General features: G+C 46.2%; 3 protein-coding genes across 3 annotated transcripts in view; 2 read left to right on the top strand and 1 right to left on the bottom strand.

Annotated features, from left to right (window-relative positions):
* sars2 (seryl-tRNA synthetase 2, mitochondrial) overlaps positions 1 to 3,655 on the bottom strand; it is a 28,983-nt gene extending 25,328 nt beyond the window's left edge. Inside the window, exons 1-8 of the mRNA XM_054734686.2 lie at positions 3,380 to 3,655; positions 3,212 to 3,307; positions 3,078 to 3,107; positions 2,855 to 2,995; positions 2,729 to 2,783; positions 2,588 to 2,651; positions 2,403 to 2,508; positions 2,277 to 2,324 (exon numbers count right to left, since the gene is read on the bottom strand). Coding sequence (XP_054590661.2) covers positions 2,277 to 2,324; positions 2,403 to 2,508; positions 2,588 to 2,651; positions 2,729 to 2,783; positions 2,855 to 2,995; positions 3,078 to 3,107; positions 3,212 to 3,307; positions 3,380 to 3,655 — 816 coding nt within the window. The remainder of the gene's footprint in view (positions 1 to 2,276; positions 2,325 to 2,402; positions 2,509 to 2,587; positions 2,652 to 2,728; positions 2,784 to 2,854; positions 2,996 to 3,077; positions 3,108 to 3,211; positions 3,308 to 3,379) is intronic.
* A 690-nt stretch (positions 3,656 to 4,345) lies between these two features.
* Positions 4,346 to 11,489, top strand: si:dkey-260j18.2 (kelch-like protein 12). Its single transcript, XM_015975390.3, has 5 exons — positions 4,346 to 4,485; positions 4,689 to 4,842; positions 4,917 to 4,995; positions 5,073 to 5,300; positions 9,995 to 11,489. The coding sequence occupies exons 2-5, from the start codon at positions 4,689 to 4,691 to the stop codon at positions 11,487 to 11,489; spliced, it is 1,956 nt and encodes a 651-aa protein (XP_015830876.3). The 5' UTR covers positions 4,346 to 4,485.
* A 2,442-nt stretch (positions 11,490 to 13,931) lies between these two features.
* Positions 13,932 to 25,987, top strand: slc5a2 (solute carrier family 5 member 2). Its single transcript, XM_070543777.1, has 15 exons — positions 13,932 to 14,195; positions 14,264 to 14,335; positions 15,262 to 15,370; positions 15,423 to 15,538; positions 15,618 to 15,722; positions 15,797 to 15,902; positions 16,014 to 16,094; positions 16,432 to 16,661; positions 17,017 to 17,152; positions 17,256 to 17,363; positions 17,432 to 17,582; positions 17,757 to 17,925; positions 18,016 to 18,231; positions 25,524 to 25,656; positions 25,715 to 25,987. Exons 1-15 carry the CDS (start codon positions 14,097 to 14,099, stop codon positions 25,897 to 25,899), a joined length of 2,016 nt encoding a protein of 671 aa, XP_070399878.1. The 5' UTR covers positions 13,932 to 14,096; the 3' UTR covers positions 25,900 to 25,987.
* Positions 25,988 to 26,050: the final 63 nt, after the last annotated feature.

Genomic DNA, 26,050 nt, shown 5'->3' with positions numbered 1-26,050 from the left:
TCATTCAACTGGAGTTGCTACATCCACACAAGACTGGCTCTCGCAGCAAGCTTGAGGAGGGCTGGAGACCTTTCCTAACCCACTACAAGGTTATCTAGCTGGTTTGGATTAATGACTGGTGCTGAAACATACCTAATGTAATGTTGCTCTATCATCTGTAAATGTGCTTAATAGTAACGGTTTTATTTACCTTTCTGTTTACAATGTCATCTGGCAGCCCCCCCCCCCCCCCATTTTTTTTCTTTTTCTTCTTTTAGTCACATCAAGTTGTTTAAACACGCCAACGTTCTAGAGAAATACGATTATCTTCCAGGAGACAATGGCACCCAGTCCCTTTTCCTTTCTATCCCGATTAAGCCGAGCTGCTGCTGTCCACCTCCTGTCCCGTCTGTGACGAGGCTGAATTAGCTTCTGATTCAGGAAACGGCTAAAAGGCAATTAAACCCACTTTTTCTCTACTCTGACCCTCTTTAATCTGCTCTAGCTCAAAAACTACAACACCCTTGCACCTGCACCACTAGCAGAACAACTAACACCAACTCTAAGATTCCTGAAAGCTTTACATAAAAGGTCCTTTAATACGTTTTCGTGGTACCTGCTTTCACAGACCTGCTTCAAATAGGACAAATATTTCATTCAGAGACTTTCAAAGCACTTTTTGGGACGTAACACGTACGTAGCTCGTGTGTCTAACGAGGTTTGCTTAGATTCGTTATCCCGCGTGCACTAGGGGCACTGCGTTCAGAGAGATTCAACGAAACAGCTCACTCTAAATCCATATAACGCGATAGTCGCTGTATGTCTCGAAGAAATGAAATACTAAAACCCGAACTGGTAAAGCGACCCTGTGTTTCACTTTCTTGATCCGATAATAAAATGTTAAGTGTGAAAAATGCCCGGAACCAAGAGCCTAACCGTTTAAAAACACTCATTAAGATCAGGATTAAACGGAGCTATGAAGCTAAGAAATGCTGCAAACGGACAGGTTTTTTCTGTTTTAACTTTTCTCTGTTCGTTTTGTAATTTCATGCAAAATGTGAGAAAAAAAAGAAAACTCAGTAATGTGCATTCACAACATAACTTCACTGTCAAACTAATTCCATGCTTTTGTTCTTTTTAAACACCGACGGCGAAACTGTAGCTACAAAACAGGTAAACAAAACTGTTTCTGTGTTTAAAAAGAACAAAAGCAAGGAATTAGAACACGACACAGCAAGAACACACCTAAGATGTTCACTGTCAAACATCAATGTTTTGTTCATCCAGTCATTTTGACCAATCGTGGACTATTTTAACTCTGTTTATGTAATCTGCTAGTAGTCCAGAATAATCTAGTACAGGTCTGAAGAGTGCAGGTGTTGTAGATTTTGAGCTAGAGCAGATTAAAGATGGTCAGAGTAGAGAAAATGCGGATGTAGGACAGCTTTATTAGATGTCCGACGCAAAGGCGACTCAGTGTAGTTTAACCATTTCCCGAGCCTCTGCTGGGGACCTGCAGCTCCAGCGGCTTTGCTTCAGACACCCACTGATGGGAGGGGCTATGTCGGTGAAGAGACCGAAGTGCCCTTCAAAATAAAAGCGCACAAGTAAAATATGTCAACATCCATTCTTTTCACTTTGTTACTGGGGTGAAAAGGTGTGTTTTCCAATATTAGGCGAAACTAGTCCCACTGTCTCCCTGGTTGCTATGCACTTAGTTATATCTGATAAATCAGAAATTTGAAGGCAGCTTTTTGTCCAACTTTAGGCTGCTGGCATGGGCCCAATAGTGGGCGTGGGTCCCTGGGCCTGTGCCCAGTTTGCCCATTGGATAATCCAGCCTTGCCTCAGTACCGCTGTTTTCGGTTCACCAGGCAACGTTTCCTAACAGGAAGTGTGGATGAAATAACAAGAACCAAGTAAGGCATGTCGACAAAATACATGAAATGAACGAACTTTTAAAAGACTTTTCTAGCACCTTTCTGAGTGCTCCAAAGTGCTTTACACTACATTGAATCATTCATCCGCTCACACACTGGTGGTGATGAGCTACACTGTAGCCAACGACTGCTGGAGTTAGGCGCCAGCTCAGCTGCCTGTGAAACATGAGGTATAGAAATAAACGAGTGCGAGAATGTCCTCGAGTCCAGCGACACGTGTCAGTGGCAAGGCAGCAAACACAAGCCTACTGCTTTCTGTCACCAAACTACAACTCCTCAAGAGCACCTACCCAGCATGCCATGCTGCCTCAGGTGTTGCTGTTAACCGGATGGATATACCCTAAACCTGATACTTACAAACACTGCTGCCTTCAGCATGTCAGGCACAACCACAGGAACGAAGCCCTGCAGGAGCAGAGAAAGACTCCTCAGCATATGAAAAGATGCAGAAATCATGTCCAGCTTATCCCAACACCAAAGTACCCGCTGCTGGAGAATGTCGAGTGCAAAGTTTTGGAGCGCAGTTTGAAGTCTGGCCCCCATTCCCCAGAGATAGTACGAACGGTGGCCCGTAACGTGGGACAGATGCCTGCAGCAGAGAATCGGTAGCGTACAGGAATGAGCTGGTACACAGATCTACTACACCCGGGGACTGGAGTACAACTCACCTCTGCCTGATGACACCCAACTCCTCCCCTAGCTCCACGTGACTTCTGGGCTTAAAGTCAAATTCTGGAGGTAAGATGGGACACATTTTTAGAATCAAGCAGGTAAATGATTTAGTTCACACGTTACCTCACATCAGTCACCTGGTTTCTGTCCAACTATCTCCAACACTCTCGCCTGGCTCTCATCTCCCACCGGCTACAATCAGAGGAGAGAAACTCAACCCAGAGCAACCGCAGACAATCTTGTGAGAAATGTTGGTTTCTCACCACATCAGGGTGCGTGGAGTTGGGCAGCCTGAGCGCTCGGCTGTAGTGTTCCTCATCCAGACCGGTCTCTGTGAGGTAGAGCTGGTTCAGCCGGTGCCGGATCTCCCGTCCTCGCTGCAGACACTGGGTGTACTCTGGAAGCTGCAGGGTTAAAGAACTCAGACACGCGACCTACAGAAGCACTATGACGTCACTACTGAAATGCTGCTGTGAGTTCACTTACATCAGCCACAGTCTTCTTGTCATGCTGGCTCTTTGAGGTAAAACATGACATTTACACTTTTATTCCCAGTCTGACCACAACAGAAGTCAGAGAAAAGACTGTGATGTTGGTCCGTGAGGACTGGAATAACTCACCACCAGCTCTCTGACGGTCTGGCTGATGCTCCTCTTCTCCTGCTCCAGCTCAGAGATTTCCTTCTTCACTGCTTGGAGCTGCTGCCACACAGCCACCTAAACAGCAAGCTCGTTTAAGGAAACGTTCAGTAAAAACGGATTAAGACCCGGGCGGTACTTCCAGCTTACAATCTTTCCGACGTCGTCCCCTCGCAGCTCGCCCTTCCTGCTCTCGACATTAGCGATGACTTTGTGAGTCTCCTCGCAGACCGCTCTCATGTCCAGCTCGGGCTTGTCGCTGTAGCCTTCACGGACATGCTCGTACAAACTGCTCCGGACTCCGTGTGTGGAGCGTTGCGGATTAAAGGGGCCAGGCCGCCGCCTCGACAACGGTCTGCTTACCGGCAGCAGCCCCCTGACTGCTGCACCTCCGGTCCTCACAACCACGCTCAAGCGGGCCGCCATGTTTGTGGACAGGGAGGTGATGCGTTCACTGAAAACAGGAATAATCGCGGCGTAACCGTTGCTGCCTGTTTATTATGACGCTTGACTTGATAATACTTGTGTGTCTAATTTCAGATCGACTAATGAAGTTACGACGAGTAATCTGAATAGCTCATTTCATGTTATTAGCATTTATTCGTTTCAGTTATCCTCAAATTTCTGACTCGAGTTCGCACCTATAGACTTTGAACACCACGTGAATGCGGAAGTAAGGAAACATGATTGATTTATTAAATAAAGCACCACAGACTTTTGATTTTTGACTCAGATTGAAGAAATTCGACATTAGTTCAGAAAACGTTAAAGCAATTCACGAATGGGTCACTTTTTGCGCGTTTCTGAATAAAAACGAATCAGACCCAAACAATGTTAGGGAGAAAAATCAACCAATCAGATGACCGGAAGTTTAATGTTGAGGTAATCCGGTTCAGACGTGACAAGTGCGGCCGTCTCGAGCTCAAAGTGCTCGCTTCTGGCTAGCACAACTGCGCTTTTCACGTTTCATGGCCCAGCCGGATGTGTGAGGCTGCTGCAGGCATGTGTCACCGAGAGGTGCGTTCTCACCGGCGGAGAGCTGCTGCCCTGATCCGTCAGTCGGCGATGGAGGAGCAGCGGTAGCCTGAGGACGCTGCTTCGCAACAGGCCGGGAGACGCGGTACGGACCGGGACTACCAGATGACTCCAGGTGTCCGTCAACTGAGCGGTTACGTGAATTGAATCAGGCCAAACCGTGATTCTTACCGAGAGTGGCACGTAACAGACTCACGGTGGAAACTAGAAGGAGAGCGAAGGTAAAGAGCTACATTCAGCAGCAGCAACGCTATTAGCAGCTGCTTAGCAGCAGTTTGTGTTCTCAGCGATGCGTTAATAGTAAAGCCTTGTAGTCCTGTGTGTGTGTGTGTGTGTGTGTGTGTGTGTGTGTGTGTGTGTGTGTGTGTGTGTGTGTGTGTGTGTGTGTGTGTGTGTGTGTGTGTGTGTGTCATCTGCTCCTCAGATGAATGCTGTGCGGAGGGGCACAGTCACCTGGCGCCCCCAGCCCTGGCAGGACAGGGACATAGGGTTAATAGAGCCGCTGTCTGACAGCGACTCAGAGGAGGAGGACTTCCCAGACGACAGCACCACCCCGCTGGGGGACTACATCACTCACGGTGAGGCTGTCTCATGGTCTGTGTTGGGTCTCTGCTGTCCAACCTGTCTCACTTTGGTCCCCCACTCCCCCCAGGGCTGAAGCAGCTCCTTGACGCCCAGCAGCTGTGTGATGTGACTTTGCTTGTTGAGGGAAAGAAGTTCATGTGTCACAGGTACCCTTACAACATACGCCCGAGTTATGACTGAGCTACAAAATGATTACTTGATCACACTTTAATCCCCTCCCCAGAGTGCTCTTGGCAGCTGTGAGTCCCTACTTTCGGGCAATGTTCACCAGTCCTCTGGTGGAGTCTCGCCTCACTGAGATCCGTCTAGAAGAGGTGACGCCGTCTGTCATGGAAACCGTCATCCAGTTTGTGTACAGCGGTGAAGCAGGGCTCTCCCTGGACACGGCGGAGGATTTGTTTGTGGCTGCCAACAGACTTCAGGTCATGCCTCTTCAAGACCTGTGCTCCAGGTAGAAAAAGGTGGTGCATTTATAGGCCTGTTCCAACGGCACCACTCAGCCTAAAACAGCTCGGTACAGCATGGGTTACCTCAGCTCACCTCGGACTAGTTGGCTGTCCCTGTCAGCTCTGAGACAAAAAGTGGATAAGCCCCTCATAGCACGGAGGGGTGGGGGATGGGGGCATGATCTTCACCTGAGACAAAATAACACCAGCTGATCAGTAAACGGTGTGAGGTGTGGGGATGGGTACCCCATTCAGTACTCCTTAAGGCACCGACCGAGGACCGATTCACATTGTATGAAATGGTGCCTTGTTTCAGTACCATAGAGTTCAGTACCTGATTTCCCAAGATAGAGTGCAGTGCACGTGCAAGAGCGTTATGTCGTCCGTCGCTGCAGGCCAGCTGTAAGCGGAGCAAGCAGCGCGGTAGAAAGGGCTCTGAAGTTTGGGTCCACTTCACTAAAGGAGATGGCTGACTGGGGGATGATGATAACATTGACAACGTTCTAAGTGAAGCATCATCTTCTTAATCTGTTCCAGCAGATAAACGGTTTAAGATAACGTTAGCTTGATGCTTTAGCTTCTGCAGCTAACGGTATGTTCGATTTCTCCTCGGTACTCAAATATTCCGACTTCCGAGTAGGAAAAATAAACAGTTTGCAAAAGGAATGAAGATAAACAGTAAATGTAGATCACAGCAAAGATGTTTGCTTCAGTGTAATTTTCAGCTTGTAAAACTACGAGAACCGCCATCGCCGTTTGTCCAGCGGGGAAAGGAGAGGAGTAGGAGTACATGGAGCTGGGTTTGGCATCATTTAGAAACAGTTGTTGATGGTTTCATGTTGAAGAATTTTGTACAACACTCCGATGATAAAATACAACAGCTGTAAGTTATTTGTCAAATATAGTTATAGATTGAGAATATGTATAATGTAGGTGTGTATGCTATTAAAACAGGATTAGTTGATTATCAAACACTCAAAGTGTCTAAAATTGGTATGGCTATGTACCGGTATTTATTCCTAGGTACTAGGGGTTGTATCAACTAGTCGACTTCACGGCTCTGTAGTGACTTTTTATGACTTTCATCGACTAGTCTCTGTCACGTGATAATGCCCGACAAGATGCAGTCCTCAGAAAAGACAGCAGGTGACGAGCCCCTGTGCGTTGGGAGTAGGGCTGGGCGATATGGCAAAAATAGAATATCACGATTTTTCCAATATTTTATCACGATTTCGATTTTATCACGATTTTTTATCCATGAATAGCATAACTTCAATTGCGTATTAAAGAAGAGAAACATTGAATAAATAAACATTTATTCATATTAGGGATAATCAGCACAGTGCTAACACACTTATATTTTAAACTCACACCAGAGATGATAAAAGCCCTGAGAGAAACAACTACAAAAATCAGTTTTTCTCGTTTTTCAAGTAACTTAACATAAATTAAAATCGTAAACATATTTAAAGTGCAAACATGTCGATTGCAAACGTATTGTGCAAACATTAACTTGTTCAAAATACTATGTAGCTCCCAGTTGCTCATGTAGTGGATAGTTAAGCTCAAATACGGCTCTGACGTGCGGCTGGACCAGAGATCGCTTGTGGTAGCAAACAACTGCGTATTCTGAATATTTTCTACAACTCTCACTTTGCATTGAGTGTACATGCGTGGAATGGCGGTGGTCGAAAAATACTTGCGGTTGGAAAACTCGTAGCGCGGATCCAATGTTTTTATCATTTTCTTAAATCCCACTCCTACTGTTCGCACGGGACACAAATCTTTAACCAAGTGGTACGTCACGGCATCTGTCACGCTGTTCCATCGTCTGCTGTCTCTGTCGTAAGGAGTGAGTTTTGTCAGTGTTTCTGTTGGCGTTTGCTGTCTGGAAGAAGCACTAGCCGCTGCCGTTGTAGCCGCGGGCGTTTTAGCTGTAGCTGCCAGCTGGCTGTCATTGTATTGTTTGGGATGCCTTCTTTTCAAGTGATTGAACAAGTTTGTGGTGTTGCCATCACTTGCCTTGACGCTCTCCTTGCAAACTTTGCAAATGACGTTTTGCTGCTTTTTGTCATCTGGTGAAAAACCAAACCAGTTCCATATAATGGATAGGGATGGGTACCTTTGACATTTGAATTGATCCGGTACTAATTCCCGGTACCTACGAATCGATACCGGTACTTAATGGTACCAATTTGATACTTTTGAGTGTTTCACATTTTAATTCTCTTTTATAATTAAATATATATTTTTCTCAATATATAACAATATTTGATAAATATCACGATTAATAACATACAACTGTTTGTATTTTAACATCGTACTTGTAGTTTTATAAGCTGATAATTAAACTGAAGCAAACATCTTTACTGTGAACTAAATTTACTGTGTATCTTCATTCCTTTTGCCATCTTTTTTCATTTGATTTTTCCTACTGGGAAGTTAGAATTTCCGAGGAGAAAGCGAACGCACCATTAGCCGATAACAACGGTGGCAATGGAAGCTAACATATCAAGCTAACGTTATCTTAAACAGTTTATTTAGCTGCTGGAGCAGATTAAAACGATGATGCCTCACACTTAGATCGTTGTCGCTGGTTTCTTCTTCACCCAATCACCCGTCGCATTTAGTAAAGTGAAGCCAAACTTTAGAGCACGTTCATGTTCATCTAGTCGGACATTCGGAGTTCCGAGGAGAAAGCGAACGCACCATTAGCGAAACGGAAGCTAACATATCAAGCTAACGTTATCTTAAACATTTTATTTACCTACTGGAGCAGATTAAGATGAGGATGTCTCACTTAGATCGTTGTCGCTGGTTTCATCATCACCCAGTTACCCATCACATTTAGTGAAGTGGACCCAAGCTTTAGCGTGCGTTCTTTCTACCATGCTGCTCTGTTTACAACTGGCTCGCAGGGACCGACGACATAACGCTCTTGCGCAGCTTTCACGGCAAGTTCTCGGACGGGTACCGAAACGAGGCACCGTTTGAAATGACGTGAATCGGTGCTCGGTCGGTACTATGGAAAAGGTGTTCCTCTTCGGAACGAAAACCTCGTTGTTGCTCTCAGCCGCGGCCGAAGCCATGTTTGTTCACACACAGGTGAAAACAAGCGGGGCACTAATATATTACTATGACTCACTCTGATTGGTTAAGGGTCAAACAAAGGCGTGTCATTCGCCTGAGGTAAGTTCCCTTTTCATTCAGAGGCAGAAATTCAACAGCAGAGCTGTGAGTTCATGATAAAAAGGTCTCTCAAAAATGACAGACCGTCAGATGTGTAGATCGTAAAACGGTCTAAAATCGTCATATCGCCCAGCCCTAGTTGGGAGGCAACACGCTGTGCCAGAGCGTCGGTACTGACACCTGCCGTAAAAAGGACATTTGACCGAATTGTGACCTTTACCTTCCTGCAGTTTAACCTTCCCCTCACCCCCATCCTAACCGTAACCAGCTTGCGCATGCAAAGCTCTGATTGTTGACGCGCTCCAGACATCTGCGTCCTGAGCACGGCCACAGTAACATTATCAAATCAGGTGTCGCCACCTCAAAAACTAATTTAACACGCGATCGTTCATGTCGGCTCATTTCCTTTTATGTTTTCTATCTTTTATTCTTTTATTTGTGCCTGATGCGTTTCACTGCTGTGGATCGGGGCGCATCACCTGTTTTGTCCTCCGGTGACGAACTGCGGCCGGCGAGCGCTCCGCTGTTTTTGCAGTCGGTAGATCTTTTAGAACTGCAGTTCAAAGGTAACTCATGAGGTGAATATATATGAACCCAGGTAGCAGTTTCTCTTTAGGATTGAGAGGAGATGCAGGAAGATAATAAACAGGCAGGACAGACAAATAGTCAAATAAAAACAAGTTAGTGTTTGTACCTGCTGGTTGCAACAAACAGACACCATTGAAGGTAATCAGAAGTGAGGAACAGAAAATGAAATAATTATTTTAATGTTTAGAGCAGCAGGAACTCTGAGAGGCTGCAGGCGCATCAGTGAGTTTGCAGCCGCTGCGCAGGGGGAGGGGGGAGTGGGCTGAAGCAGGGGGAGGGGGGAGTGGGCTGAAGCAGGGGGAGGGGGGGGAGGGCTGAAGCAGGGGGAGGGGGGGGAGGGCTGAAGCGGAGCAGTAAAGATGCAGAAACTACCGTTGTTAAGAGATGTGTAACTTAGAAAATGTGGGCGCAATTTTAATTGTCAAAAACTCCAGCGAACCAACCCGCTTCAGGTGTATGACGTCATCGACTAGTCAAAGTCGACTAGATCTTCATTACTTCACTGTCGACTTTTAAACAAAAATGATGTCATGCAGCCCCTACTAGGTACCAGGAATTGGTACCTCATCGATACAAACGTGAAAGGTACCCATCCCTAGTGCACGGCCCGGTACAAAAACGGAGGTGATGTTGAACATCCCGCCCAGTTTAATGGCTGCTTGCAGCGAGGCAGCAGCCAGAAAGCTCTGGAGAAACCAGTGACTCCGCCCCTTAGCCAATCAGCCGCCGACAGTGATGATGCCTGCTTGACTCGGCGATTGGAACCACAACGGAGTAGGGAGTGAAAAGTAGAGGGTAGGGGGAACCAGCGAACCCTTGGGGGGTCATGCTGAGTAGTGCTGTTGGAGAAGGCCCTAGTGTCATTGACTAATCATCTTCATAGCTCTCATTGCTCTCTGTTGGTGCTGTTTGGTTTCCTCAGGTTTCTGTTTGAGCACCTGTCCGTGGATAATTGTCTGGGGATGTACTCTCTGGCTCGCTCTCATCATGACCAGCTCCTGCTCCGGGCCTCCCTGCGGCTCGTAGCCCAGCACTTTCCCCGCGTGGCTCGTCAGAAAGACTTCCTCCTGCTTGACCACGGCACTCTGGGCAGCCTCCTGAGCTCTGACCGTCTTGGAGTGGACTCTGAGGCTGAGGTCTATGATGCAGCACGCCGCTGGGCAGAGCACCAGCCTTTGGATCGCTACCCCCACATGCCAGCACTTCTCCATCATCTTCGCCCGGGGCTGTTGTCTCAGGAAGAGAGCCGAAGACTCAGCCAGGAGCTGGGACCTGCAGAAGCTGTGGAGGGCTTTGGAGGGCCTCTGAGACTACGGGAGGGGATGTTTGAGAAAAAGATCGTTTGTGTGGACCTGACGGCTCGGGAAGATGAGAATGTAGCCTCAAGGGACTTTACAGTGGACTGCTTTGATCCTCGGACAGGGAAGTGGGAGAAGCTGGCAGCCCTGAGCTCACTGGTGAGTCCAAGTTGCACGGCTGTGGGTGACCGGCTGTTTGTAGTGGGGGGGATCCTCCGGACCGGGTCGGTGTCTGCAGCTGTGCACGAGTACGATGTGGTTTTGGACCGGTGGATGGAGAGGCCTTCGATGGGACAGGCTCGAGCCATGCTGGGTCTGCTCGGCTGTGGAGACACTCTCTACGCCCTGGGCGGTTGCAACCGCTCGGCTCTGCTGGACTCCAGTGAGACGCTGGAGTTGACGACCCTCCGGTGGGGTCCCGGGCCTCGGCTGCCCCTCCCGCTACGTGCCTTTGCCTGTGCAGTTCTACGTGGACGACTCTATCTGCTGGGTGGGACCACTCTAGAACAGAACCGGGCCGTGGTCCACTCAGGTGTTCTCATATATCACACTCTGACAGACTGCTGGACGCGAGTGCCGCTGGACTCTGGTGCTACGTGTCTCGCTGGAGGCGTGGCAGTGCGGGGGGGAGTGTGTGCCATTGGGGGTTACATGAGGGACACTACCAAGTTCCTGGATGGAAACTACACCAACCTGGAGACTTTAGACGCCACTGGGCGTGTGCTGTTTTTCAGGGAGGGCAGGGGGTCGGGAGTAGAGAGGGAGATGGGCGGGGGAGGGGTGATGGTCGGCGCAGAGCAGCGGGGGGTCCCATGTGGTGGGAGCGATCGGGCCCTGAGTCCTGTCGTTTATCCCGGTTTGCCTCGGCGGATTGCAGCGGGGGGCGTGGCCAGGTGGAAAAGGAGGGTTTACGTATTGGGCGGCGAGAACGGATCCCGTTTTTATGACAGCGTGTACTGCTGGAAACCCGGCTGGCGCAGCTGGGTCCAGAGACGAGAGAAGCTCCCAGGAGACACTGGGGGGGTCAGCCAGTTTGGGTGCACCACACTTAAGTTCCCAAAGAAACACATCCTGTCCAGGCTGAGACTCGCCAAAGACAACTGCAAAAAGACTCTCTGACCAGCTCGTCGGAGCGGGTCGGTCTAGCTTTATACCGTTCGTGTGCAGCCACCAAACAAGCCTCAACCAGGCGGCATCATGGGTAATATTTCTACCGATGTTTGTAGATCGCCTTAATGCTGGGACTCTAAACCAGCATGCAGGCGAGACACAAGCTCACCGGCAAGGTGCCTCTCATACCACCCTTATGGAAATGATCCTGTTGGTCGGGGGGGGGGGGGATCTCGCAGCGGCCGCCCCCTGCTTGGGGATCCCCATCATACAGTCAAGCAGACTGCAGCAAAGCCCCGCCTCCCAGCCGCTCGGAGAACTTTATTCATTCGAATTTTCCAACAGCACCCCCAGCCCTGATTGGGACAGATGGAGACGTTCCAGGGCGGGTGTGCTGTCCCAGTCTGTCTCTGGTCTAAGGGCGTGTGTCTGTTCCTAACTGGGCACACCCGTTAGAACGCTAGCTCACTCGCTTTGAACCCTACAGTTCTGCTGGAGAACGTTTCAACTGGACAATGTCCAAATTACTAATTCACCTGAAAGCGGCGGGTCAGCAAAACGCGAAAGAACAGAAATAAACAGGAAACCAGGCTGGTTACTGGAGAGGTTCAGGCCCATCTGGACTTATGAAAGCGTGGTTTCCAGTGTTAGCAGCCACGTTCAGACAGACCCGACTGCAGGCAGACCCGACCGCAGACAGACCCGACCGCAGACAGACCCGACCGCAGACAGACCCGACCGCAGGCAGACCCGACTGCAGGCAGACCCGACTGCAGGCAGACCCGACCGCAGACAGACCCGACTGCAGACAGACCCGACCGCAGGCAGACCCGACTGCAGGCAGACCCGACTGCAGGCAGACCCGACCGCAGACAGACCCGACTGCAGACAGACCCGACCGCAGGCAGACCCGACCGCAGGCAGACCCGACCGCAGGCAGACCCGGCCGCAGGCAGACCCGGCCGCAGGCAGACCCGACCGCAGGCAGACCCGACCGCAGGCAGACCCGACCGCAGGCAGACCCGGCCGCAGGCAGACCCGACTGCAGACAGACCCGACCGCAGGCAGACCCGACCGCAGACAGACCCGACCGCAGACAGACCCGACCGCAGGCAGACCCGACCGCAGACAGACCCGACCGCAGACAGACCCGACCGCAGACAGACCCGACCGCAGACAGACCCGACCGCAGGCAGACCCGACCGCAGGCATACCCGACCGCAGGCAGACCCGACCGCAGGCAGACCCGACCACAAGCAGACCCGACCGCAGGCATACCCGACCGCAGGCAGACCCGACCGCAGGCAGACCCGACCGCAGGCAGACCCGACCGCAGGCAGACCCGACCGCAGGCAGACCCGACCGCAGGCAGACTCGACCGCAGGCAGACTCGACCGCAGGCAGACCCGACCGCAGGCAGACCCGACCGCAGGCAGACCCGACCGCAGGCAGACCCGACCGCAGACAGACCCGACCGCAGGCAGACCCGACCGCAGACAGACGGATACAAAGTCCTACGCAGCTGCAACAGTAAGCATCATCAGTATGTTCCCTGTGCTGGGGCTTGGTCTGCTGTCCTTGTGTCTAACCGCTGCTTTGTCCTGCAGACGCCCTCCACCTGTCAGCCGGCCAGAGGTTTTACCACAGGACCGTGGATGTGTTTCACACAAGCTCACACCGTTGCACATAATTTATTTAAATGTATTTTTAGGTTTTCGCTGCTTTGAAATGGTGACGTGTACTCCGACTGTAGCAGAACATCCTGGAGGTAGGAAGGAGACGTTTGCTTCAAAATAAAAGCGCGTGACGCTGAAACACGTTTGGTTTGTCTCCTAACGCCTCGGTCCCGTTTCCTCTGAAACAACCGGAGTGGAGTCAGTTCTCCGAGCACGCCACGGTCTGGAATACCCAGACTTCCCAGCTCAAACCACAGCGTCTCTTCACATTAAAACACATCTTGTGGTTTAACAGCGCAGAGGACCGGTTAACGATGAAATCAACAGATGTGTGTTGTGTTCTCGCTCCTGGTGTTTGTGAAGATGAAAGCGTTGGTTGCTTCCTGCCTTTCTCACTGCCGTGGCACCAGCAGGGGCGAGCTAGCGTCACAACCAAACTACATTAACAGGATGCAGCAGGTAGCGGATCATGTTCTGGTCGTTTCTATCAACTCCAGGTCTGTGCCCGGTCCCCGGCGGTCTGACATGTAGAAGGAGACGGAGCACACGCGTGTTCCGTGTGCTGAATCTGTTCTGTTCACCTGAGCACACGTCTGTGGAACCTGTGAGCTTAAAATTAAAGGACTATTTTCTTTATCATCCCTGTTTCTGACTCCTTATTGAGCTGAACTTGATTTTATCTGAGAGAACCAGTCTGGTTCTGGTTCTGGTGTGCGACCGTTAATGTCAGGACGCAACAGCAGGCTCGTGAAGCGTTTAAACATGTTACAGGACACGGCAGGGATGTTGTTTTCCACTGGTTGTTAATAATTACTCTAATAAATAGTTGCTGATGCTGCTTCCTGTCACGGCTGACTGAAGGTCGTATGACTGCTTGGAGAACTGATCAGGCTTCAGGTCAGTCCGAGCCTGTTTCAGGTGGAACGGTTGAGCTGAAGAGATGGAGCCTGTTTCATCTCACCAGGTGACCATCAACAACCCCGCTGACATCACCGTCATCTGTGGGTATTTCCTTATGGTCATTGGTGTTGGCGTCTGGGTAAGTACTGCAGCGGTGCTGGACGTGTCTGATGAGGCGAAGGGAAACAGCTTTTCTCTCTTCTCCAGTCCATGTTTCGGACCAATCGTGGGACAGTTGGAGGATATTTCCTGGCAGGGCGATCCATGGCCTGGTGGTCGGTGAGCTACACGAACCCTCGTCCTCCTGATGGATTGTGTTTTGAAGGTTGATGACCCCTGATGAGTTTTTCAGCAGGATTGTGAAAAATAAAACATTTTGGTGTAATCAGTTCTCCATTAGTGGTTCTCAAACCTTTCAGCATCTGACCCATAAAATAATGGTTGTTGGTACCAGACAGACTGGTCTGAGCGTTGGAGAGTCTGCTGATCTACTGGGATTAGAACCCACAACCAAGGGATGGTCAGACTGGTTCCTACCAAGGTCTGCAGAAGCACACCAGCTGCTCCAGATGGACTCTGGCAGCAGAAGACCACACCAGGTGTCTCTCCCGCCAGCTAGGAACAGGAACCTGAGGCTACATTTCACACGGGACCACCAGAGCTGGACCGGAGGAGATCAGGCTGCTGCTGGTGATCTGGTCCAACTCTGGATCCCTTTATGAGCACACGGACCCATCTGCTGATGGCTACCTCCAGCAAGATCATACACCATATCACAGAGCTCAGATCGTAACTGGTGTCTTAGAGGATTATTGTTGGAGCTGTGACATGAAGGATTAAGGTTGTTCTGAAGGTCAAAGTAGGTCCACTAGTAGGGTGTATTGTGTGTGTGTGTGTGTGTGTGTGTGTGTGTCTTCACGGTGCATGGACGTAATTTTTTCGAGGGGACAGGGGGGACATGTCCCCCCCACTTTTTCCAAAGTCAAGTTTTGACCCCTGCACTTTTTACCATCCAAAATCAATATTACACTATAGTAAACTGACACTGGTTGAGCTCTAGGACCAAGCAGAAAACAACCATTTGTGTTGAAGCCTGTTTCCCATTAGAACATACTGTAAAGATACCCCCCCCCCCCCCCCGTGTCCCCCCCACTTCTAAAGTGAAAATTACGTCCATGTCACGGTGTATCGGTTGTCTTTTACAGGTCGGTGCTTCCTTGTTTGCCAGTAACATTGGCAGTGGTCACTTTGTGGGTCTGGCAGGAACCGGGGCAGCAGCTGGCATCGCTGTAGGAGGGTTTGAGTGGAACGTACGTGGCTTCTTGTCTCACGTCACACTGGGGCTGAAGATGCTGAAATGTCGTAGGAAACTTGATCGATGCTTCTTCTAAAGGGCAAACTGGGTTCTGTTTGCTTCGACAGGCTCTGTTCATCGTGCTGCTGCTGGGTTGGTTGTTCGTACCCGTCTACCTCACCGCTGGGGTAAGAACCTCAGTTCACCTGTTACCTGTAACATCTGGAGGTGAGTTGATCGTTCTGTGACGGGATCATGTGCTGTCAGGTGATCACAATGCCACAGTACCTGAAGAAGAGGTTTGGTGGGTCCAGAATCAGCCTCTACCTGTCCGCTATCTCCCTGTTCCTGTACATTTTCACCAAGATCTCAGTGAGTCACCTTTCTGTGCAGGCTCAGTGAAAAGCAGCACGTTTGTTCTGTTACTAGCCTGCTTTTCTCTTCAGGTGGACATGTTTTCAGGAGCGGTGTTTATCCAGCAGGCGCTGGGCTGGAACATCTATGTGTCCGTCATCGCCCTCCTGCTCATCACAGCTCTGTACACAATCACAGGTATGAGTGCAGAGCCGCATGTCACCTGTAACGGTCTCTTACAGGTGCAGAGACATGAATAGTGGTACTGTTAGGTGTGATTAGTGTGTGTGTGTGTGTGTGTGTTACCAGGCGGGCTTGCGGCTCTCATGTACACAGACACATTTCAGACGCTGGTCATCATTGCCGGGGCTCTGGTGCTCTCGGGGTTCTGTGAGTACGACTCTTCCCGCGAACTCTTCGTAGGTTCTGCCCGTCCGGGTCGGTTCAGGATGGAGGTTATGATTTGATCTTTCTCTGTGATCATTAACGCCCTTCGGATGCAAGCGGTTTGCTGACACGGCAGACTCGCTGCACGGAGCTGAAACCAGAACAACCCTTTATTTGACTATTTTAGGATTTTTATTGAACAAAAGGAGAACGGACTGCTAGTGGCGTTTGCCCCTTACAGATGAGTTTTGTATCAACATCACATCTGTCCAGATGTGTGGTTTGATTGTGTTTTCTCTCTACTGACCCATCAGATAATAAAGTGTTCCTCCTCCTTTAGCCTTTGCCAAGGTCGGAGGCTACAGCGGTCTGCTCGCCAAGTACAGCTCTGCCATACCGACGAACTTCTCCTCCCTGGACCCGCAGAGCTACAACATCTCCTCCCACTGCTACACCCCCCGACAGGATGCCTTCTCCCTGCTGAGAGACCCCTCTAGAGGGGACCTTCCCTGGCCTGGGGTGGTGTTTGGGATGACGATTGGAGGGATTTGGTACTGGTGCTCAGATCAGGTGCCCGTTTTGAATCGCTGTCTGGTTAGGTGCTGGTGGGTGGTGTGGGGGTGTACGGGCAGCTTAAATAAAAGAAGTAGTTCAGTTGTGTCCAACCCTGGTCCTGGTTCCCCTGATCAGCACGGGCTTCATTTATTGAACTTGTTCACCACACCACACTGCAGCCTGAGAGAGGAGACCTCATGTAAAAAGCAATCCTGCTAACTTTGACCTGAGCTCTGAGTCTGAGATGGAGAAGATTGTCTTCTGTCCAAAATGTCCTCATGTGAATATCTTCCTTCTGTGGAGTGACAACCGCTCTGCCTGTGTTCAGCAGCCGCACCAGAGCCTCCATAAAGCTGTGTTTTTCCTGCAGGTGATTGTGCAGCGGTGCCTTGCAGCTCGTAGCATCACCCACGTGAAGGCTGGCTGCATCGTGTGCGGCTACCTCAAAGTGCTCCCAATGTTTCTTATGGTGTTCCCAGGAATGATCAGCAGGATCCTGTACCCAGGCGGGTCACACACTCCTACAACACAGAAGAACTAAAGAAATACAGACACGAGCGCCTGGTCGTCCCATTTGATGGAGTGCTTTGTGTTTCCATCCACCTCCAGATCAGGTTGGCTGTGTGGTCCCTGAGGACTGTAAACAGATCTGTGGGACGGAGGTGGGCTGCTCTAACATTGCTTACCCTAAGCTGGTGATGGAAGTCATGCCCAATGGTAAGAGCAACTAGTCCAGCAGTTAAATCACATTTTAGCTCACCTGTCTCGTCCTCCGTCCCGTCCAGGTCTGCGAGGCCTGATGCTGGCTGTGATGCTGGCGGCTCTCATGTCTTCCTTGGCCTCCATCTTTAACAGCAGCAGCACCTTGTTTACTATGGACATCTGGACCCGCATCAGACCACGGGCTGCTGAGCACGAGCTCATCGTCGTAGGCAGGTAAACAGGTGATACGACATACATCAGAGGGTTTTTTTATCGTCTTGAATTCTTTGTGATGCATCGTTATTCTGTGCACCAGCTTGTTCCTACTCGCTCTTCATGAGAACCATTGATAGTCCACCAATGGCGCCCACCTAGTCACATGTCAGATCCTTTTGCTCTTCTCTTTAGAGTCTGGGTTCTGTGTATCGTAGCTGTGAGTATCTGCTGGATCCCAGTAGTTCAGGCAGCTCAGAGCGGTCAGCTGTTTGACTACATCCAGTCAGTCTCCTGCTATCTGTCCCCCCCCATCGCCTCTGTCTTCCTGCTGGCTGTATTTGTCAAGAGAGTCAACGAAATGGTGAGGATGCATCAGCTCACACAGTATTACCTCACATCACAGCACTGCACTGCATCAGCAGCTACATCTGTCCATCACCCTTTGCTGCAGGGAGCTTTCTGGGGCCTGATCGGTGGTCTGATGATGGGTCTATGTCGGATGCTGCCTGAGTTTTGGTTTGGTACTGGGAGTTGTGTGTTCCCTTCTCAATGCCCTTTCCTGGTGTGTGGGATCCACTACTTGCACTTTGCCATCATACTCTTCTTCTGTACATCGGTGCTGGTTCTACTGGTCAGCTACTGCACCGAGCCCATAGACGATCAATATGTGAGTGCTAACACTAATGCACTGAGATTTAACACCCTAGATGATTTCTTTAAGGGAGCAAAGCTCTCCGAACCAGGCAGACCTTGTGTGATTGCCCTTCTTGTTGAATCACTGTGATTATTAACTAGTTTGTCACTAAAGAGTCCAGTTCCCAAGGGTGCCCCCAAGGGGTGGCCAGGGGTGGCTATGGCCATCACTAGAAAAGAGCTGACCCCCCCCCCCCCCCCCCCCCCAGGAAAAGTCAGTTTTAATAAATCATGTTCAGTCAAACCACATGTCGATCTTGTTTAATCAAGACATAATTGTAAAACAAAATACAATTAAATAAATAATCAGAATACATTTTCCGCTGCTCACCATTTGAAAAAAATTTGTGTTTCCATATATTTTGTAAACACAGCGGCAGGTGAATTATTTAAAAAAATAAAATTGTAAATTAAATTTGGAATAACATTTTAAATAATTGAAACATACTTTTCTGAAATGTCTGTGTAACACCCGCAGGTATGCTCCCAAGATGTTACATAAAGTGAATCTGGCCAACAAGCATTAATGTGGGCAATGAAGCACAGAATCTGATCGCTTCAAAAAGAGATAATTTATTAAAAATAATTGCAAAAGATAAAAGTCCATTTAAAAGCTCAGTCTGAGCAGGTTGTGCCTACAAAACTGGGCAGGGAGACCAGTTAAAATCCAGGGGGAAGTTGAATTGTCTTCACCAAACCAACACGTATGAAGCCAGGTAGTGACGATGACTTGAGCTTCCCCCAATCGGCCCAGTGCCTCCAGCCGTCCGACTCAGGCCCTGTCCACACGTAGCCGGGGATCTGCCAAAATGTAGATATTTTTCTACGTTTTGGCCTGTCATCCACACGAAAACGGAGTTTTTTAAAAACTCCGGCCAAAGTGAAGATCTGCGTTTTCTCCGTTTTGGGTGTCTGCGTGTGGACGGACAAAACCGGACTTTTAAGGTCCGCAACGTCACTTTCCGCGACAAAAAAATGCTGACATCACGTGTGCGACCTGTGTTTACACTAGCCGACAGCATGGATGCCCTCAGAGCTGCGCTCGCTTTATCAATTGTCCAAGCGCTTTCTGCTTGTTTGTTTTTGCAAGCGGAGTTACTGCTCCTTGCGGAAGACCACAGACGAAGGACGGGGTTAAGAACAGGGGAAGTACTGCCGCCTACAGGTCTGGCATGTCCTTAACAACGTATTTATCCGGGTACGTGTGGACAGAGTTTTTTTTTAAACAAGGTGGTGTGGATGCAAGTTTTTGGAGGGGCGGATATTCGTTTAAAAAAAAAACCCGGCTACGTGTGGACTAGGCCTCAGAGCTGGACAGGTGTTTGGTCCTTCTGATCAGTGACTCCTGGTCTCCCCTGTTTGGCACACCTGTGAGCTTCTGCCAGGATTTCTGCAAAGAGTTCAGCACAGCCACAATAGATCAGTAAAAGTTATTAAATACATTAAAACAAACTAACAAGAGGAGGCAGTTAAGAGACAGCAAGGTTCAACCGTGAGTCTTTACCTGCAAATAATTCAGCACAGCCACAACAGATGCAGAGCTTCTTCTTCTTCTTCTTCTTCTGTTGTTTAATTGGCAGGTGGCAACCAACTTTCAGGTGCATTTCCACCACCTACTGAATGGGAGTGTGAGTTGAAGTGGGGCGTATCCTACTAAAAAAAACAACTAAATTCTATTAAGTATTCCACTTTCCCTTAAAAAGTCTATGACTAACTTATAAACCACTATTCCCCCATTTAACAGAATATTCTAATCAAATTTCTTATATCCTTTAACTTTTAATTTTTCAACCAACATTTTCCTATTACCCGCATATTTTCTACAAGTACATAATACATGTTCTACTGTTTCCCCATCAAGTCCACAGTCACGCATACCGGTATTATGCCGTCCAAGAATAAAACGCGTACTGTTCAAAGCTGTATGTCCCATTCTCATCCTTGTTATTACTTGATTTCTGTTACTCATTTCAATGACTTCCATTCTTCCAACCTTTCCCTTTAATTTGTATAAATGTCTTCCTTTCACATCCCTTATCCATTGTTCTTGCCATTCATCCAGAATCTGCCGTCTAATAACTGATTTCACCTCTGCAACACTACATGGAACCTCCATCACAGTATCCAGCTTCGTTGCCTGCTTTGCATAAAAATCAGCTATTTCATTACCCTCCACTCCACTGTGAGCTGGAACCCACATAAATCTAACCTCTGAATTATTCTGCATCAACCTAAACAAGCACTCGAATATCTCATACAAAATATCTGACCTCTTATCAGCTGACATTTCTTTAATTGACAACAATACAGACATGGAGTCTGAGCAAATAATACCTTTCCTAACACCATTTTGTTCTATCCACTGTAAACTAAATGAAATGTCCAACATTTCCACTGTATAAACTGACAGATTATTAGATGTTCGACTTTTATGATATTTACTAAATATGGAATCCAGAAAGAAAATCCCGTTAAGTTTCCTGACTCTCTCGACCCGTCCGTATATACAGGGATGAATGATCGATGAGTGTCATTTAATCTTTCTTCCACAACATCATCCCAGTTTCCCACACATTTCAGTATTTTAATTACATTTTGAATATGAAAATCTATCATTACTTTTGGAAATAACCAAAACGGAGTAGGCAAATATAAAAATTTCTTAGGAACAACTTTATCATTTAATTTAAAGGCTTCCGCCAATCTACACGATTTCCAGACCATACTCTCATACTGTCCATGGAAATATTGCCCTCCTATTTTTATCTCTCCCTTAACCATGGTAATAATAATAATAATAACACTAGCCCAATAATTTAATTTCAGCAACTTGAATCTTAGAATCAATGGCATCTCTCCCATTTTCACTTGTAAGGACACCATCGGTGTGGTTTTCATTGCTCCACAAAAATTCTTAAAGCCTGACTTTGAATAACTTCAATCTTTTTCAGTAATGTTTTTCTTGCGGAACTACATACAATACTACCATAATCAATAACCGATCTGATCATTGCTATATATATATATACCTGTTTTAAAGCCTTGGTACTAGCCCCCCAATTATTACCCCTTAAACCCCTCATAATATTTATTACCTTTTTACATCTTTCAACTATGTTATTAATATTCTCCTTCCAAATCAACCTTTCATCAAATATAACACCCAAATATTTAGTTTAGTTTATTTCAAACAATGAAAAGATACATAATTAAAAAAAAAACACACAAACAGAAAAAATACATATCATCATCCCTTTTTTTCTTCTTCTCTGTCTGAAAAGGAGTAGGCTGAAGTCGAAACTCATATGTCCCTACCCCTTTATACAAGTAATTTTTACTTGTTTACTAAATGCAACACAAAACCTACATTAAAACAAACAAACTGGTACAAGTCACCAAAAACCACCAAACCATATGGAAAAAAACAGAAAAAAAGAAAAAAAAACATGTTTTTACAATTGATGCTCATATTTACTTTTCCTTAGAACAAAAGACAACCACATAAATCATCTATTTTCCACTATATACTTGTTCAGAATATGTTTTTTATAATTCATTTTAAACACATTTATATTTGTACTTACTTTGATTTCTTCTTCTAAATCGTTCCACAATTTAACCCCTATTATTGTGATACACATCTGTTTTAATGTTGTTCTAAACTTATGTATCTTTAAGTTCAGTGCCCCTCTCAGGTTATATCCTCCTTCTCTCTCTGTGAACAGTTTCTGTATTTTATCAGGCATTAATTTATTTCTTACTTTATACATTATTTGTGCTGTTTTGTATTTAGCCAAGTCCTGGAACTTCATTGCCCGCGTTTTAATAAAAAGTTCATTTGAGTGATCCAAATATCCTGCATTTGTTATTAACCTGATAGCCCTTTTCTGGATTTGTCGTTATTGTTTGTAAATGACTTTTGTACGTGTTTCCCCAGACCTCTACACAATAGCTCAAATATGGCAGTAGCATCGTATTGTATAATATATAAAGTGCTTTCTGATTAAATATATATTTAGCTTTCCCCAATATAGCAATGCCCCGTGCAAGCTTCCCCCTAACATATTTGATGTGTGGCTTCCAACAGATCCTGCTGTCTATGACCACCCCAAGAAATTTTATTTCATATACTCTCTCAATTTTTACATTATTAATTACTATATCTAATTCATTGTATCTACTTTCATTACCAAACAACATACATTTTGTTTTCTCTAAATTTAGTGACAGTTTATTTACATCAAACCATTTTTTGAATTTATTTATTTCCTGTGTGACCATATCCAGGACCTGTTGCAATTCCACACCCGAGCAAAAAACATTTGTGTCATCTGCAAACAATACAAACTTCAATACTTGTGAAACCCTACAGATGTCATTTATGTACATTATGAATAGTTTAGGTCCTAAGACCGATCCTTGAGGTACCCCACATTGTATCTCTCTTAGTCCTGATTTATGTTGATTTATTTGCACATATTTTTGTCTATTTGACAAATAACTTTTTATCCAGTCCCATACTATACCCCTGAAACCATATTTTCCCATTTTTCTCATCAATACGTCATGGTTTACTGTATCGAACGCTTTCTTCAGATCTAAAAACAACCCTATTGCATGCTTCTTTTTGTCAATGCATTCTGTTATTTCCTCAATAAGATCAACCAGTGCCTTATATATCTAAAACTATGAACTTGCTCCAAAGGTTCCCTATATAATTTAAGCTCAATTTTAACATTTCTTTTCTTTGTAAAGACCATACTTTTTGTTTTGTCCACCGAAAACTTAAATCCCCATTCAAAAGACCAATTCTCCACTTTTATTATTGCTTCCTGAAATTTCTTCTGCAAGTATTGAATGTTCCTTCCCCTTTTCCATAATATTCCATCATCTGCAAACAATGCTTTCCCAACATCATATCCTATCTCTTCAAACGCATCATTGATCATATTAGAAAATAGAACAGGACTGATCATACTTCCCTGTGGCATCCCATTGTCAACTCTATAACCCTCTGACAATCTATCACCTATTTTTATCTGAATGTATTAAACAAAAAGTCCTTAATCCAATCATATGTTCTTCCCTCTATCCCCAACCTTTTTCCTTCCACGCCATGTCATATGCTTTCTCAACATCAAAATAAATTATAACTAAACTCTCTTTATTGTTTTGTGCTTTCCTAATGTCATTTTCCAAACTCACCATGGCGTCCATCGTTCCTCTACCAGTTCCCATTTTGATATTTCATTAACAAATTCCTACTTTCTAAATAATAATTTAACCCATCCGTAATCATTCTTTCCATTACTTTACCTATATGAGATGTTAAAGCTATCGGCCTATAGTTCTCCGGAATACTTGGATCTTTCCCAGGTTTAATTATCAGAATTACCACTGCCTCTTTCCAATTTTTTGGTAATTTTCCTTTTACCCAGACCTTATTATATAACTCCAACAGTCTTCCCTTCATCTTATCCCCTAAATGTTTAAGCATCTCATAATTAATATCATCCTTACCAGATGACGTCACTTTAGTTCTCCCCATCGCTCGCTCTATTTCAAAAACTGTAAATGAAGCGTCAATTGTCGTCAGTCTCCGCCCACCATCATCTTCAACAATATTAGTCCTTCTGGTTTCTTCTCTTCTTCTCCGTCTATCTTCCGACAAATTATCATCAATATTAATTTTTATAGAGGTTTTAGCCAACATTTCAGCTTTCTCTTCATTGCTAATAGCAACCTCGACACCTACCTTGAGAACTGCGTACCTAAACTCTCTATAAACTCCCTTCGTTTTCCTCATCATACCCCAAACGTCACCTACAGACGTAGTTCTTCCTATTTTATCACAAAACCCTCTCCAATTTTCCCTTTTCTTTTCGCTCTCTTAACTACTCTTCTTGCTTCAGCCTGTAATCTTGTATATTTCAACAAACTGTCAAAATTATGAGACTTTCTCAAAACTTTCATACTTTTATTTCCCTCTTTAATTGCCTTTTCACATTGTTCATTCCACCATGGAACATTGTTCTTCTTCATGGTCCCTTTACTTTTAGGAATAGTAACGTCCGCCGCTTCAATTATCACTCTCCTAAAAATTTGTTCCACTATGTCTATATCCTCTTCCATATCAATCCTTCCATTCTCTTCTTCACACACAATTCTAAATTTATCCCAATCTGCTGTTTTAAATACCCAACAACCAACACTTGTCCAGATATACTTCCTTACTCCTATAAAGTTTTGTAAAACTTATATAATGATCACTTCCCAGATTACGTTCCCAAACTTCCCAATTACAGTTTCCCGCTAAGGGCATTCGACACTATTGTTAGATCTATAGCCGAGGTTTTACCCGTAGTCACGTTCATCCTTGTCCCTCTACCATCATTTAAACAGACTAAATTCAATATCATCCATGAACTCTTCAATGGTTTCCCCATTCTGATCCTCCTTAATTCCTCCCCACAAAGAACTATGAGAATTAAAATCCCCACACATTACCACCTGATCATAATTCCCTTCCAGAATTAATTTAAGCTTAATATCTAAATTTTTGCAAGGATTATAATAATTGACTATATTCAACTTCTTCTTATTTACATACAATACTATTCCTATATATTCTTCATCAGTTCCTATTTTAATTATTCTATAATTCAGATTAACATGAATAGAAGTAGCACAACCTCCTCCAATACCATCTTCCCGATCACATGTACGGATATAATTTAAATTCAAATTTTTTATTCAACCAAGTTTCTTGAATACAAATAATATCTGGTTTCTCCAACAATTCATCAATATGTCTTTTAAATTCTTGTCCGTTAGCAATCAAACTCCTAGCATTCCATTGTAAAATCCCAACCATTCACTATCCCAACCCCTCTTGACTGGAACTCGCACCAAGGTTGTTCCTGACCTCCTCCCAAGACAACTCAGCAACGTCCGTTTCTGTTGTGTCCTTGGGCATCACCACCAGCAGGTGAATGACTGCAGAGGAAAGCGCTTTAGAGTCCCTGATTTAGAAAAACGCCACATACCTTGGTTCTAGACAAGAATCACACATAGAATGTTTTCCCTAATTTTATCATTTAATGTTTTATTTTCTTCTGAACTTTTAACTTCAATATTCTTCATGATCAGAGTGTGTGTGTGTGTGTGTGCACATGGGGGAATGACTGGCTGTGCCGTAAAGCACTTTGGGGGGTTGTAGAACCTTTGGAAGCATCATATACAGACCACGTACCATTTTGCTTTAAGCTCCATCGTCTGGTGTTCAGTCTTCGTCATTCCAAAGAGGAGCGGAAAGATCTGAACTGGGAGCAAGAAGAAAAGGAAAGAAGAGCTTACAAAAACACTCAAGAGACGAGGGAGAATGACGACGCGGTCATAGGTAAGAAAGGAAATGTCAGATTTAACTATTAGCTCAGGACTCAAAATCTGTCTCTTAGAAGCCAAAGACGACCCTTCTGGTTTTTGCAACCTGACTGGCAACTCCCAGGCTCCAGACGAGGCTGAAACCGTGGAGCCCAAGATGCCCGACATCACCGAGGACCCAGTGTGGAAGTACGCAGTGGACGCCAACGCCCTGGTCATGATGACTGTAGCGGTCTTCATGTGGGGATACTTTGCTTGACTTAGTCTTTTATCAGAAAAACATTGAAACTGTTGTTTTGTTGAAACGCTGGTCTTTCGTTATTTAAAAGTAATTACACCTGCCGGCCAAATTATGGAGCGTTTCAAAATAAAGCAAATCTGAAGTGAGGCTCTCACTCTTGTATCTCAGT

The sequence above is a fragment of the Nothobranchius furzeri genome, chromosome 13, assembly GCF_043380555.1.
Source record: "Nothobranchius furzeri strain GRZ-AD chromosome 13, NfurGRZ-RIMD1, whole genome shotgun sequence".
Lineage (NCBI taxonomy): Eukaryota > Metazoa > Chordata > Actinopteri > Cyprinodontiformes > Nothobranchiidae > Nothobranchius > Nothobranchius furzeri.
Note: the sequence above shows the minus strand (reverse complement) of the source record. Positions and strands in the feature narration are given on the sequence as shown.

Excerpts from the sequence above, each read along its gene's own strand:
- si:dkey-260j18.2 (XM_015975390.3), top strand. The coding sequence starts at position 4,689 with ATGAATGCTGTGCGGAGGGGCACAGTCACCTGGCGCCCCCAGCCCTGG. Across the intron at positions 4,843-4,916 it reads GGGGGACTACATCACTCACG|GGCTGAAGCAGCTCCTTGAC; the intron begins GTGAGGCTGTCT and ends CACTCCCCCCAG. Across the intron at positions 5,301-9,994 it reads CTTCAAGACCTGTGCTCCAG|GTTTCTGTTTGAGCACCTGT; the intron begins GTAGAAAAAGGT and ends TGGTTTCCTCAG.
- slc5a2 (XM_070543777.1), top strand. The coding sequence starts at position 14,097 with ATGGAGCCTGTTTCATCTCACCAGGTGACCATCAACAACCCCGCTGAC. Across the intron at positions 15,903-16,013 it reads AGCTCTGTACACAATCACAG|GCGGGCTTGCGGCTCTCATG; the intron begins GTATGAGTGCAG and ends GTGTGTTACCAG. Across the intron at positions 17,364-17,431 it reads GATGGAAGTCATGCCCAATG|GTCTGCGAGGCCTGATGCTG; the intron begins GTAAGAGCAACT and ends CGTCCCGTCCAG.